Source organism: Lycium barbarum, chromosome 10 (genome assembly GCF_019175385.1).
Source record: "Lycium barbarum isolate Lr01 chromosome 10, ASM1917538v2, whole genome shotgun sequence".
Classification (NCBI taxonomy): Eukaryota; Viridiplantae; Streptophyta; class Magnoliopsida; order Solanales; family Solanaceae; genus Lycium; species Lycium barbarum.
This window is the reverse complement of record NC_083346.1, coordinates 110,630,733-110,646,956: the sequence shown is the minus strand read 5'-3', so window position 1 is coordinate 110,646,956 and position 16,224 is coordinate 110,630,733. Positions and strand designations below refer to the sequence as shown.

General features: G+C 34.3%; 1 protein-coding gene across 1 annotated transcript; it reads right to left on the bottom strand.

The window, feature by feature from the left end:
• Positions 1 to 4,205: 4,205 nt before the first annotated feature.
• On the bottom strand, positions 4,206 to 8,487 carry LOC132615351 (uncharacterized). The gene is made up of 2 exons (XM_060329940.1): positions 8,264 to 8,487; positions 4,206 to 6,722 (listed from the first exon to the last, which is right to left on the bottom strand). The coding sequence occupies exons 1-2, from the start codon at positions 8,378 to 8,380 to the stop codon at positions 6,360 to 6,362; spliced, it is 480 nt and encodes a 159-aa protein (XP_060185923.1). The 5' UTR covers positions 8,381 to 8,487; the 3' UTR covers positions 4,206 to 6,359.
• Between the last annotated feature and the right edge of the window lie 7,737 nt (positions 8,488 to 16,224).

The window sequence follows — 16,224 nt, the reverse complement described above, 5'->3', positions numbered from 1 at the left end:
CGAAGAGAGCTTCCTCACATTAGACGTAGTGTTAGGGAAAGTTGCCTTCGACATGGATTTTTGGGACACAAAAATTCGAGAGAATCTAAGTCCTTCAGCTAATGAGGCACTGCGAATATCACTTTCCAAGACGCCAGGAGTGTCTTGATAAAACCCAAACTGACGGCTGAATCAGTGCGGACTATATGGCTCGAAGATGTAAGAGTCCTCACTCCTCAAAGGAAGGTAATTAAAACGAAGGCTCATAAAGTAACTCACCTCCAACTCTGGTTCCTTGTCATTGTCCACAAAATAATGAGGACGTGACCTATTTGGCATAGTAGAAGTCCAAGCAATGCTATCTCCTCGATGAACGCTTTTTCTTGCATGCTCCCCGTCAAAATATTTTGCAGCACCTTCTCCAGAATATACTACCATTAACGGAATTGATGGTCCGTTAGGAAGTGCAAAATACGTCTTGAAGTAGTGAGCAAGCCAACCATATAAATAATGAATGGGAAATGACACTTTAATATGCTCAAGTTGTGATGACTTGGAAATCTTTGCTAAACCATTGTAAATGTTTGATAAGACTGGGACTGCAAGACTAATTACTCGTTTATTTGCCATCATGGCTGCCATTCTAAAAGTCCCCGGTCGAATGAAGTCACCATCTTTAGAGGGAAATACAAAGGTGCACAACCAACATGATAAGAAGGCTGTTAGATATGTATCATCCATTTGTTCATGATCTATTCCAAGTTCAGAAAACATTACTTCATCTGCACTTGACCACTCGGCTGCTCCAGGTATAGCTCCAGTTGGATTATATGTTGACTTCAAGCAAGCAGACTTTTTCTCCTTCCGTAGTGGAGCAGGTTCGTATTTCAAAGCACTTTTGCACCAAAAATTTATCCACTTGCTCAAAGGCACCCTTGGATTATGAATCTCACCTTCTTGAAAATATTGAAAGGCTACGAATAGGTGCTCACATGTTTGGGGAAGGAACCTTTCGTTATTCTCATTAGTACCTGTAAGCTCCTTAGCTTCAGGCACTATTTCTTTGTAAGGGGAACCACCAATGGGTAGACCTCCAATGACGTGTAAATCCCAAAGGGATATTGATAGCTCTCCAACGGATGTAAGCAATGTATTTGTCGTTGGACACCAGGCTTCAAAGAATGCTTGCAATATGTTTGAATTGCGATCATAGGTGAACAGAGAAGCATAAATAGCATCATATATTCTCGTTGTCTTCAAAGTTTGTTGACTTCTGCCAAGCACATCTTCAGCCCATTCCCAATATCCTGGTGTATAATGATATTCACGGTCAATTTTCATGGTTCCTGATCCCCAATGTACTTGTCCTTGAAGTATTCGACGTCCTAAACAAGGAAGGGTGCCCGCAACGTTCGACTTGCGATGGTTAGGATTCTGAAGGGACCACATTGTTGACGATCAATTAGAGCCTTGGTTGTGTTCTAAAGTCCAATTTAGCATATGGAGAGAATTCCTCAAAGATGGCCACGGACCAGCGTACCAACCGACCAGTGGAATATAAGTCAGCAACTTGGTTAAGATTTCGCCATTTTCAGCTTCAATAATGAGATACTTGTTTTCGGAGGACGGAGACGTATAATCTCTGAAGTGAACCATCTCTTCAAACTGCATGAACAAAAGAAGCTTGGTTAATCACAAGGTTGAAGTTGATCGAATTCATGTAAACAGGACTTGTCAGTCATAAGGTGTCGGAGGCAATGTTATCTCTCGCACCCTAAGCCGATTGTTTTGTGAATGTATTGTTAAAAGGAGCGCAAATTGTCAGTCTCAAAGTGTCGGAGGTAATATTATTCTCTCGCACTCTAAGCTGATTGTTTCTTGCATACGTCGTCAAAAGGATCTTTATTTGTCAGTCTCAAGATGTCGGAGGTAATATTATTCTCTCGCACCCTAAGCCGATTGCTTCATGAATATATCAATAAAAGGATGCCGCATGTCAGTCTTAAAATGTCGGAGGTAGGGGTGTACATGGACCGGGTTGGTTCGAATTTTTTCACATACCAAACCAAACCAATTGTATTGGGTTTTTAAATCGATAAACCAAACCAAACCAACAAAAGTCGGGTTTTTCACTCTTGGTTTTTCTCGGATTTTTTGGGTTAGTCGGGTTTTTTCGGGGGTTTTTTTTTTGTTCAATACGAAGCATCTTATAATAGCATTTGCTTGACCAAAAATAAGCATCTTACCCTTTTATTTCTAATTATGTAAAATGAAAAATGTGTGGTGCATTCATTGACTCATTAAATAAAAAATTCATAACAATTGAATCAAATAAGTATAGAACATGCATGTGATGTATAACTATAACAATCAAACAGAATGTAGTAACAAACAACTTCAATATTGTTCCGTAAAATGAGTTTTAGTTAGCTTTTAAACATTTACTTAAAAAGCCTATCGCTAAATGAACAAAAGATTATAACTCAAACTTAGCATTAAGAATTAATTATACACCACAAATACTTACAAGGAGGATTATACAAGAGGTGTTTGTTAGAGGTTTCCAGCGGACAACACTCACAAAAAAATTGGATGAGTTGATTTTCTACCCTTAGTCTACCAGTTTTGTTTATTGTTTGAGTTGTTTTGATGTGATAAAGGCTAGTTTTGATCACTGCTAGGCAGTTCTGCCATATTAGTGTTTTGACATTGGACAACAGTAGCTATTTGTAATGAAAAAGTCTTTTTTAATTGTAAAAAAAAAAAAATTATACAATCGAATGTGGTATCAATTCTTAAACGAATTGCATCACGAACGAAGCTGACTAATCAATGCTTAAAAGTGATAAAGTTATACACGTATTTATAAATTATATATGTACAAAAATATTTATAAATTGTATATATATAATCTGATCGGTTTGGTCTCGGTTTGACTTTTTTTAGTTAAAACCAAACCAAACCAAACCTATTATGATCGGGTTTTTTTATCCAACACCAAACCAAACCAAACAAATCACTACTCGGGTTTTTTTTCCGATTTGGTTCGGTTTATCGGTTTGGTGCGATTTGTCGGTTTTCATTGTACAGCCCTAGTCGGAGGTAATATTATTCTCTCGCAAATTAAGCTGATCTCTCATGAACCTTTTGTGTTGCTTCTAAAAAAAAGGGAGAAACAATGCAATAAAAGGAAACGCTGGAAAAAAAAATTACTTGTCGAACGACGCAATTGAAGCAAAATAATGGAGAACATGCTCTTATTTATAGATGGGCAACGTCGGTCACTGTAGTACCACTCCTAATCCAATATTAATTGGACATGGAGTTCTAGTTGGTTGGAAAGACAATACTTTATTTCAATTAAGGAAAGGAAAGGGGTTACGTCGGTGCAGCACCAGACGTCAAATATTTGCCATAAAAAATGGGATCTTTCTTTAATTAAAGGAAAGTGGAACCCTTGGTCTAATATGGGGTTCATATGCCAAGAATTGCATATGTACGTGGTTTACAATTATTAGTCCTAGCATATGTACAAAAATGCATTGGCATTAAATTCTCAAAGAGTCTGATGGACCTTCTCTTGACCCGAATTTTGAATTACGCTTCAATAATACTTCAAGACTGATCTTTTGAGGGTCAACACGTCTATATCTCGATAAGTCTTGAAGTAGGGAGCATTTGTAGACAATGAAATTTTATTAAATTTAAATCCGTAGGAAATTCGGATTATATTAAATTCAAGATATATTAGTCCAAATAAATTATGGGCTAATGTAATTAGATTAATTGTTTAAGTCCAATAAATATGGATTTAATTAAAAAGGTCCAAATGCATTGGGCTAGTCCAGTTAATTGGGCTATAAATGATGAGCCCATTTTGTTAAACCCAAGATGATGTCTTTTCCAAGAGGCCCAGCTTGGTGCCACATGTCAAATGACGTGGCATGCCAAGTCAAAAGAAGGAGTCAATAGGATCATGACACGTGTCAAAATGATGCAGCATGCCTAGTCAAATCAAAGGCCAATGAAGATACGCCACGTGTACAAATAACATGTTCCGGCCAATCAAATATCGGCATGTCAGCTTAATTCTGATTGGTCGAAAGAAGCCTATCCTTATCACAACTCCTCCATCCTACAACTATGAATAGGGGTCTCATAATTTAGAAAAGTGACAGAAATTCTAACAAAAAGCCAGGGAGAGCTGGTGGATCAAACGTCGCAGATTTCTCTACAAGTTGAAAGTATTCAAGCACGCAAGTATATTTCTAGAAGTTCTAGAGATCCAGACGAAAATTCAAAACCAAGCTCAAAAACCTTTGAATTCAAGTCCAAGTTAAAATCAAATCCATCAAGTTCAAGATCAAACTCAAAAGCCCTTGAATTTATTGTTGAAAAGACGAATCAGAGGAATCATAGAGATTGTAACACTCGTATTCTGAAATCAAATACAACAATTGTTGCGATATTTTTCTGTCTTGATTATTATTTTCTCGACGCGAATTTTATTGTCTACAAGCATTATTAGAGAGTCCGAGCAACATAGTTCTAGAAGACCACGATGTTCTGAACCTGAAGCAATCTCACTAGTACTTTGTTACCTCATAGGTAGCATATGCAAATCCACACTCATGGAAAGAAGAAAGTATTTGAGCAGGCAGTTGTTGCCCAAAACACAGTTCACCAAAAATAGTTGGCTCTTAGAGGCTTTTGTTATGTATAAGTCGATAAGTGCATAAGCAAACTTTCTGGATATGCAGAGACCGTGCATCTCCATAGCTAAAAATAGCATTGAAGCCTCTTTCAAACTCCTCACAGCTAAGGAAGTGCTATGTCACTGATGTTTGTGCTCCAACAGAACATATGGGAGAAAACGTTGTCTGCCTCTTAACATAGTTCTGAGGGGAAAGCCTTCTATTAGATTCAAATGACATCTTTATGTATGCTTCTGCCTTTCTCATTAAGTATGTAAAATCTAGCAACGTGATACCACTTTTGGTTTGTGTCCTTTTTTCACAAAACATGGCATCTGAACAGCGTCCTTTAGCACAAAACTTTTGTAAATCCATAAATATTCTTGCCCATAAATTTGTCTCCAATGGATATGCACCTAGGAAGTAGCACCAAAACTAATAATCACCTTTAACTATATCCTATGTTGCTCGGACTCTCCAAAATTATTGTCGCGCCCGTGTTGAATCCTCTAAAAATGCACTATTTTTGGAGGATTCGACATGCACCCTATGTCATTTTTGAAGAGTCTGAGCAACATAGATTATATCCTTGCAATCAACCTGGGCATCTTGAGCTTTCTTTCACTGAGGCCATAATTAAATGAATATAGCATTTTCTTTTAGTTTGACCGTGAAAATAGTGTTTTTCTTCCAGGTTCCTTTTATTTTGCATATAAAGCTATTAGTATGCAAGATGCATAAAAATTGGAGTGTTTTGTAGATTTTTTAGACAGTTAAAGAGATGATGTCAAACTTTAAGAGCTTTAGACGGTAGAATTATTGTAAAGACATATTTTCACTGATGGTATTTGTAATTCTCAATTTGTCAAACTTGTGTACAAGTTCAAATTTCCTCTGAGCTCAAAGTTTGGCATACTTTATTTTATATTCTCAATATTGTGACAAAACTTTCCTTTACCAAACATATAAAGATATATCTTATCTCTTTCTTATCAAATTTACAAATGGGTTGAGCAGAGAATTTCCCTCCACCTATTGGGCTATAATTTCCCTTAATGTTAAATTTAAGCTTAAATTGCCCCTCTTTTAACAAAATCTGATCCGGAATATATAGAATTTTTAATTAAATATGTGGCATTAATTATAGGCAAGTTACACTTTTGGGCGGTTGACAAAAAATAATTACATTCTCTAGCCAAATATATATTATTATGTATCAAAAATGTATATTTTATGTATACCATACATTGTTATACAAAAAACATACATTTGTTGGCTATTAATTTGATGGGCGGTTATCTAAGTCAATTTCTCTTAATTTATTGGTCCACATGTTATTAAACCTAACTCTTTCGCAACCCGACTCATTAACCCAAACTCGTTTCGAAAAGATCCCAACACTTCATCCTCTTCTCGGTACTGCTACCTCCGATTCAAAAAGAGTGTTCACTTACCTTTTGTTTTTGTTCAAAATGAGTTCCACTTACCAAATTAAGAAACAACTAACCTCATTCTTCCAAAATTACCCTTCTTCAGTGTTAAGTGATCAAATTTCAGTACCTATTTAATTGGGGGTAATTTAGTTAACTTACCTATTTCTGCCTAAGAGGTTATTTTTTTAAGGGATATGCAAATGGCTAAGAGGATCCAGGGAAGCGTAATAATTTTTCAGCCTAGGATTTATCATTAATGCCACTTAACGGCACACAGTAAATATATGAGAAGAAAATGACAAAGAGTAGGTCGAAATGTACAAACCTGATGTTGATGTTGTTGGTTGGAAGATGGTTCAGCCACATCCAAATTAACTACAACCGAGTTGTAAGCCCAATAATCCTGAAGATGACACGTTGCAATTGGCAATTGCAAGTTTAAGGATCTGCTTGGAAGCTGAATCCGAAAGTTATGGGGCAAGGATGCAATTATTATCAAATTGGTGTTCAAGTATGACATGCACACAGCAGCGAAACGTCCATGAGCGTGACCAATTTTGGCTCCAAAGGATAATCGAATTCTTTGAAAAGAATGGCCACTGGTGACGTTGGACTCCTATCCAAAATTAAAAATGATTTATTCAATGAAAATGTATTTTTAATATACGTCCACAAGTAAAAGTAAACAGAGAGGATTTGACAGGGCCATTCTCATTTTTCTGATTTATTTAACCAGAATAAAGAAGTTATCACTCTCTCCGTCTCATAATAAATGTCATTTTAGTCAAAAAAAAATTATTTCATACTAATTGTCATTTTTAAGGAGATCAAGATATAAATTGGCTAGTTTTTTTCAACTTCACCCTTAGACAAAAACTGACTAGTTAAAGTAACATCTAAATGATGGTTGAAAAAGTCACATAGTAACTTGGTATTATTGGATTCTCAATATCAAAAGGATTAACTTGTGCATGCTCTAATCAAGAAGAAAAAGTAATTTATTTTTATTATATAGAGATAGTTTAGTAACTTACATTGCATTATTGATTTCTTAATATGTGTATTTTTTGTTAAGGTGATACTTATTATGGAATGGAGGGAGTGTTATTTTACAGAGACCAAAAATAATCATCAATGAAAATCTTAAAAGATCAAAGCTGTTCAGAAATGAAGAGCCATTTTTGTCATTTTTCTCAAAAAATGGACACTAATTATGTGTATTGAAAGTAACTAGATCTTCGAAATAACTTTTTATATTAGCTAATTCATTCATTTCATTTTATGTGACGAGATGCAAAGTAAGAGCCCGCCTGGATAAACTAATTGTAAATAACTAATAAGATTTAAATGTTTGAAATATATTTTTCGAGTGTTGAAACTGATTATATAAATAAATAATTATGTATTTGAATTGAAGTGCTGAAAATACTAATAAACAGTTGATGCGTTGATAAGTTGTTTTTTGGTTAAAATGACTCTAATACCCTTAAATTTTGTAAAAATTTATAAATTTAAAAGTATTCAAAAAAAAAAAAAGGAACGACGTATATAGAATGAAAATGAAGTTAGGAGCTTTGTTTAAAAAATATACTTTGAGAACCAGAAAAAATATTAAGGATAAAATAGTAAAATATTTGTCAAATTAAAACTGCTTCAAGCTGAAAAGTCATAAGTCAAGAATAATCACCTTATGATTTTTGGTTGAGTTTGTCTTATAAGTACTTGACTTATGATTTTTGGTTGATTTAGTCTTATAAGTAATTGACTTATAAGCATTTTGGTTAGGGACGGAGCCAGTATAGGCCAAGGGAGTTCGATGAAAAATTACACTATATATATAAGGTGAAAATTATTTTTTATGTATATATAGTAAATGTTGAATCCTTGACTTCTTCATTTCTCTATTTCTTTATATTTTTGAACCCCCTTAGTTAAAATTTTAACTTCGACACTGCTTTTGATATTTACCAAATGCGTAGATAAGCTAAAAGTTCTTATAATTCAGTTTAACCAAGTTATAAACATAGCCAAACACTGTCTAAAAGAACAAATTGTTCAATTTTGTGAATTTGAATATGACAAATATTACTATACTTCCTTTCAAAGCAAAAATAAAAAAGAGAAGGAAAAAAATGAAGTGCATGAGTTTTGAATTACCCTGGTCCATGAGCGGGCATTTTCCAGTGGGCAGTCGAATAATAATCGCTCAATAATGTTGCCTTTTGGAGCTCTATGCTTTATGGGTCTTTCTTGGAGCTCTTCCAATACAGCCATTGTGACTATGGGGATTAAGCTAGAAATTAATCAGAGAAGAAGAGAAATAATTTGAAGATAGAGGAAGAATGGAGTCTGGTAATGCCTTTTATTGGGAGCAGAAGAAAAATTCCTAGGAATTTCCAAGAAGTGTATAAGTTCTTTGTGTATTAGAAGATTTATTTGAAAAAAAGGGTTCTAATGTGAAAACTTGACCTTCTTGGACATTTTCGTGGTATTTACTATTTAGTTGTCATGTGGAACTCAACCTATGGTGCCATGTATTTTGTAATCGTTTCGCATCCCAAAAGTATCTAATCAGCACCTTCCCCATATACTAGCAAACTATGCTCGTGCGATGCATGGGGTCCAACGTGATTAATTTGGTTACTCACTTTAGTTAGTCTTTATCGTTTGTATATATTTTGCAAAGAATACCGTGATTCTCCATATTTTATTTCTTTTCCTTTTATTTTTCCCCTTAATTTCTCTATCGTTATTAAAATTTATCTTATTTTGGTTATGTCCGCCTCTTTTTATATTTAGTAAGTTGACAATTCAAATATCCTACATATCAAGTTTATAATCACAAGATTCAAAGAATATTTTATTAAATTATACACATTTTTAATTTAGAGCCATAAGATTCAAAAGTCTATATTTATTTCTTAAACTCCGTCATTTTAATTAGCCAGTCTTTAAAGTTTGTATTTTGTAAATAACTTTTAAAAACATTCTAATTGTTATTATATATAGCAACATATACAAAATGTATTTTATGTACCATCACTTTAGTTATAGTTAAAAAATGATGGAATTAAGTCTTTAGATGGAAAGAGTCGGACTTTTTTCTCATTGTCATGACAATGAAAGTTGTTCATCGATGTGAAAAAGAAAATTAGTAAGAATATGAGGGGAAATTAATATTTTGATTCTAGATTTTTTCTTTTAAATTCTTTAATATCTTATATGTATGCCTACAGGTTGATATCCATATCAATTAACTAACTGTTTATATCCAAACATAGGAATCATTGTTGAATATATTTGGATTTTTTCAAATCTAATAAAAACATGCACTAATTAATATGTGTACATTGGTAAATTATGCACTTTATTTATTATTTCTTAAACATCGTGAAAAGTTCAAAGTTCAAAGTGGACAAGTAAAAGTGAACGGAGGGAGTACGGAATGAAGGGAGTACTTCATTTATTGATTCTTAAAGAACATGAAAGTGTACGGAGGAAATAAATGTGTCGGAGAATTAAAATTGAAGTGCATATATGTATACTACATGAGAAGAGAATAAATATTCAGTACTATGACATATGTCCACGTGGGATAAAGAAGTAGTTGATTTATATAACTTTTGATACAAGTATTGATTGCTTGTGGCCAAGTAATATGAGACCGAGAGAGTACTTCATTTATTAATTATTAAAGAACGTGAAAAGTTAAAAGTGAACACATAAAATTGCACAGATGAAATAAATATGTGTCGGATAATTAAAATTGAAGTGCATATGTGTATACATGAGAAGAGAATAAATATTGAGTATCATAATATATATCCGCATGGGATAAAAAAGTAGTTTAGTAATGTGACCAAGTAATATGAGACGGAGAGAGTACTTCATTTATTAATTCTTAAAGAACGCGAAAAGTCAAAAGTGAATAAGTAAAAGTGCACGGAGGAAATAAATGTGTCGGAGAATTAAAATTAATGTGCATATGTGTATACATGAGAAGAGAATAAATATTCAGTATCCAAGTAATATGAGACGGAGAGGGTAAGATGAGAAAGATTTAATTAATTTTGTCTTAGTTTTGTAAATGAACAAGTAATTTGGGCATATATTTTTAGTAATGTGGCCAAGTAATATGGGACGGAGGAAGTACTTCATTTATTAATTCTTAAAGAACGTGAAAAGTCAAAAGTGAACAAGTAAAATTGCATGGAGGAAATGAATATGCTGCAGAATTAAAATTAAAGTGCATACGTGTATACTCCCTCCGTTCACTTTTACTTGTCCAGTATTGCAAAAATAAATTTTTATTTTTACTTGTCACTTTTAGCATATCAAGATAAGATAATTTATTTTTACCCATAGTATTAATTACTCATCTGTTTTACCCATAATATTAATTACTCATTTTAAATCATTTTTCAAATCTAATAAAAACATGCACTAATTAATATGGGTATATTGATAAATTATGCACTTTATTTATTATTTCTTAAACAGAGTGAAAAATCCAAAGTGGACAAGTAAAAGTGAACGGAGAGAGTATGGGGACGGAGGAGTACTTCATTTATGAATTGTTAAAGAACGTGAAAAGTCAAAAGTGAACAAGTAAAAGTGCACGGAGGAAATACATGTGTCTGAGAATTAAAATTAAAGTGCATATGTGTATACTACATGAGAAGAGAATAAATATTCAGTATTATGACATATGTCCACGTGGGATAAAGAAGTAGTTGGTTAAAGTGTACAATTTATATAACTTTTGGTACAAGTATTTATAGTTATATTAAGTGTATAATTTATATAGCTTTTAGTATAAGTATTCAATGCTGTGTTAGACCTCTTAAGACACTTATATATAATAGAAAAGAAATGTTTGACTACCGGAGCCCGTGTCATCACGGGCCCAACTGCAGGTAATGCTCCATTTTAAATATTTTTGTGGCGCTATGTAGTTTTTTATTTACTTGCTATTTTATGTTTTTCCCAATGAGAATAATACTAACGATACATTTTCATTGAGAAAACAAAGAAAAAATCAAATACTCCATATTATGTGATTCCTTTTTTTTTTTTTTGAGTTTTCTTTTTTGCTATACAGAAAGTAGTAAATTTAACATTTTCAGAACCAATAATTTCAATTATGTAGTAGTAATTGTAAAATCGTACAATTTGAACAATGGAGGAGATTAGTTATACTGTTTATCGGCTTAATGAACACGACAGCCTTTTCAATTATATGAGGAGCTTTTAGAATTGAAATTATTAAGCTAAACATATTAATTTCATGCACTAAATTTCACGGGAAATAAATCAATTATCATATAAACTATATGATGCAGAAAATTAATCCCAAAGAAGTTTTATAACTGAAGTGAAAATAAAAGACGGACAAAAGCTAACACTTGAATACTCTAATTACGCAATGAACTGTAAAGTTAAATGCCAAAAAGTAGGAGTAATTTGTTTGCACAAATACCCGTTAGGCACACAACCGTAAGAAGAAATGAAATTGATAGGCAAATCAAGAGATGGGGTCCACAAGTTTGCAAGAAAATCCAAACAACTGCAGGGAAAAGTATATGGGGCCCACGCTGTACAAAAGCTAGCTAAAGTTTTTTGGCTGACACATGTAATAAATAGAACATGGAGTGGTTGTTTTGTCCAAGAGTGCAAAAGTACATCTATAAAGCAATTTGTCACCGTATCAGTAAAGAACCACAAATTGCAGAATTCCTATAATGCCCTTGAGAGCTAGTAGCAGACATGTTGTTGTACAACTAAAAAAACGTTTGTACAATTTGGGGATGCTACGTTCGTCCTTTTTAGAGACTTATATATAATAGAAATATATATTGGTGACATGTATTTGTAATCGTTTCGCACCCCAAAAATATCTGATCAGCAACTTCATATATATATATATATATATATATATATATATATATATATATATAGTAAACTATGCTTGTGCGATGCACGGGGCCCAACATAATTAATTTAGTTACTTAAATTAGTTAATTTTTATGATTTATATATTTTCAAAGGATACTACGATTTTTCTTAGTGAATCTCCATATTTTTTTTCTTTTCCTCTTACTTTTCCCTTTAATTTCTCAATTGTTGTTAAAATTTATCTTTTTTTAGTTATGTCCGCCTGTTTTTATATTTAATAAGTTGACAATTTAAATATCCTACATGTCATGTTTATAATCACAAAATTCAAAGAATATTTTATTATATTATACATATTTTTAATTTAGAACCACAAGATTTGAAAATCTATCATTATTTTTTAAACTCTGTGTCTAGTCAAACGCAGACACTTAAATTGAGACAGAGGGAGTATATGCCAAATGAAGGAAATGAAAGGACAACTGAGACACTACGGACCCGTGGGGACTTAAAAAGTAAACACACAAGACGTAGAATTAATGTTCAACTTCTGAAATGTACACACGTTAGTCCCTGCTTATAATACAATTTCAATTGTTTTTTGTACAATTTATTGTTGCTGTGTTCATCCACCTTGGGCGTTTATATATAATAGATAAAATAGAAATATAAGGAAACTATAAGAAAAATATAGAACAGAAAAATAGATATATATTTTTAGTAATGTGGCCAAGTAATATGTGACGAAAGGAGTACTTCATTTATTAATTCTTAAAGAATGTGAAAAGTCAAGTATAGTAATGTGACCAAGTAATATGAGACGAACTGAGTGTAGACAATAAAATTCGCGTCGAGAAAATAATAATCAAGACAGAAAAATATTGCAACAATTGTTGTATTTGATTTCAGAATGCGAGTGTTACAATCTCTATGATTCCTCTGATTCGTCTTTTCAACAATAAATTCAAGGGCTTTTGAGCTTGATCTTGAACTGATTGATTTGATCTTGACTTGTACTTGAATTCAAGGGCCTTCGAGCTTGATCTTGAATCTGGTGGTCTTGATCTTGAACTTGTACTTGGATTCTAGGCTTGAAGCTTGATCTTGAATCTTCGTCTGGATCTCTTGAACTTCTAGAGAAATACTGAATGCTTGAATGCTTTTAGCTTGTAGTGAAATTTGTGGCGTTTGATCCACGAGCTTTCCCTGGCTTCTTATTAGAATTTCTGTCCTTTTTTCTGGATTATGAGACCCCTATTTATAGTTGTAGGATGGAAGGGTTGTGATAAGGACAGGCTTCTTTCGACCAATCAGATTTAAGCAGACATGTTGATATTTGATTGGCCGGAACATGTCGCTTGTACACATGGCGCATCTTCATTGGCCTTTGGTTTGACTAGGCATGCTGCATCATTTTGACACGTGGCATGACGCTATAGGCTCCTTTATTTGACTTGGTGTGCCACGTCATTTGACCCGTGGTACCAATTTGGGCCTATTGGATAAGATGACAGCTTAAGCTTGACAAATTGGGCTCATCATTTGTAGCTCAAATCAATGGACTAGCCCAACCAAATTGGACCTTTAATTAAATCCATATTTATTGGACTTAAATAATTGATCCAAATATACTAGCCAACAATATTTATTTGGACTAACATATCTTCGATTTAATATTATTCGCATTTCTTGTGAATTGAAATTTAATAAAATTTCGTTATCCACAAATGTCCCCTGCTTCAAGACTTGTCGGGGTGTATAAAACTTTTAAGGCTAGGCTTGAAGTATCTGACTTATGATCTTTTGACTTGAAGTGTTTGTGGCACGTTAGAATACAAAATGATTTCATACATTTGCTACCTAATAATAGTAATTATTATTATAATAGCCATGATATGCTAATCCTCTCACATAGACTAAATTAATGTCGTGGAGGCTTAATTTTTCTTGTATGCAAACATAACAAAGTCCAATTAGAATACGGACGTAGTTCCGCCGCCGTAATTTATTAAACCCAAGAAACCAATTTCCCACATCGTTAATCACTTCCTAATTAGCTGCCTTTCATCGACTATAAATAGTTGTACGTGCTACATTGGAACCCAATTTTGCAAGCATCACGATGAGGTAATTCATTCTTTTCCCATATTTCTTTTATGGTCTCTTTTCTTCTCCCTTTTTTTTTTTTTTGTTGTAGATCAGAATGACGTGTTCTCGTTCAAAGGTTCTTGTTTAAGGGGATGGCTCCTACACGAAGAAGGTAATCTTATGGCGCAGAGGGATAGTTACTCTTCTCCGCCTCAAGAATGGTAAGGTAATCTTACGGTGCAAAGGGATAGATACTCGTCCCCGCCCTAAGAACGATAAGGTAATCTTACGGCGCAAAGGGAGGGATATTTGTTCCCGCCCTAAGAACGGTAAGGTAATTTTACGGCGCAAAAGGATGGATATTCGTCCCCGCCCTAAGAAGGGTAAGATAATCTTACGACACAAAGGGATGGATACTCGTCCCCGCTCTAAGAACGGTAAGCTTAAGAAGCCTTGGAGGATTTGAAGACTTCAACTTGCAGATATGGCAGATTTGAGACTTTATCTGACGGACTTAGAGGATTTAGAGACTTCAACTTGAAAACATGGTAGATCTGAGGCTTCAACCTGTTGACTTCGTAGATTTAAGACTTCAACCTGCAGACTTGGCATATTTAAAGACTTTGACTTGCAGATGTGGTAGATTTGAAACATTAACTTGAAGATTCAGAGGAATTGAAGACTTCAAATTGCAGACTTGGTAGATTTGAAACTTCAACTTGAAGACTTGCTAAATTTTAAGACTTTAACTTGCAGACATGGTTGATTTGCAACTTCAACTTGAAGGCTTGCTGTATTTTTAGACTTCAACTTGCTAAGAGATTACAGTCATCCCGTTGGGGAAACCCATGGAAATGGAGATTTGCCCCCATTGAACCATCAGAATTCCAAAGTTCAATGAAAGGATGCTTGTATATATGATTTGCATGTGCATGGTCAGGCGGAGTTCATTTCATCATACTTCACTCGAACAACACATAGAATGATGTACTTTTTTTAACTCATGAGACTGAGCTTAGAATGAAACTCTAAGCGTACCTCGGTGAAGAGGATCAAGTCATTCCGTAGTTCAGAATAATGAGCTTTTTTTTTGTCGCAACTTTTGCCTAGGCTGCCCCTTGCATGGTTTTCAACCTAGCAGAAATGTTTTTGTCCTAACTTTTGCCTAGGCCGCTTCTTGCGCGATTTTCAACCTAGTGGACATTTTTTGTGTCCTAACTTTTGCTTAGGCCGCCCCTTACGAGATTTTCAACCTAGGGGACATTTTTGTGGGTCGTGCACAGTTTATACTCTTGCGGGCCAAGAGTTACATGCAGTTTATGCTTGTGCCTTAAGGAGCGCCATCTTGCTTCAAGGATAGTACTTCTTCAAGAACTTTGCGTTGATAGGACCGATCCTCATGACATCCGCATCAACAAGCTTGTAAGCGCCACTCGAATACACTTCTTGTATGACATATGGTCCATCCCATTTTGAGGTGAATTTTCCCCCAGACTTATGGGAAACGATGATGGGTCTTCTTACTGCAAGTACTTGATCTCCCACTTGGAAGGACCTCAAGCGAACCTTTTTGTTGAAGGCACGAGATAGACGGGCTTGATAGCATTCAAGATTTTGTTGAGCCTCTAGCCTTTTCTCATCAAGTGCTTCTAACTCTGTAAGACGCAATCAAGCATTTTCCTCTTCGATGAGCCCTTCTTGAATAGCAAGTCGTAAAGAAGGTATTTGGCGCTCAAGTAGTAGGACTATTTCAACTCCATAAGCAAGTGAGTATGGGGTTGCTTGCGTTGGTGTGCGGTAAGTTGTCCTATATGCCCACAAAGCTTCTTCCATTTGTTCATTCCAATCTCGTTTGGACTTGGAGACAACCTTTTTCAACAAGTTACATAGAGTCTTATTGAACGTTTCAGCTAGACCGTTGGCGGCAACATGATACACAGAAGATTTACGTTGCTTGAAGCTGAAGAGATCACAAATCTTATTTATCAATTTGTTATCAAATGGTTGCCATTGTCCGTTATTATGTAACGAGGAATGCCGAAGCGGTAGATGATATTTACTTGGATGAAGTTCGCAACATTCTCCTTCTTCACTTCTTTAAGAGCAACAACTTCGGCCCATTTTGAGAAGTAATC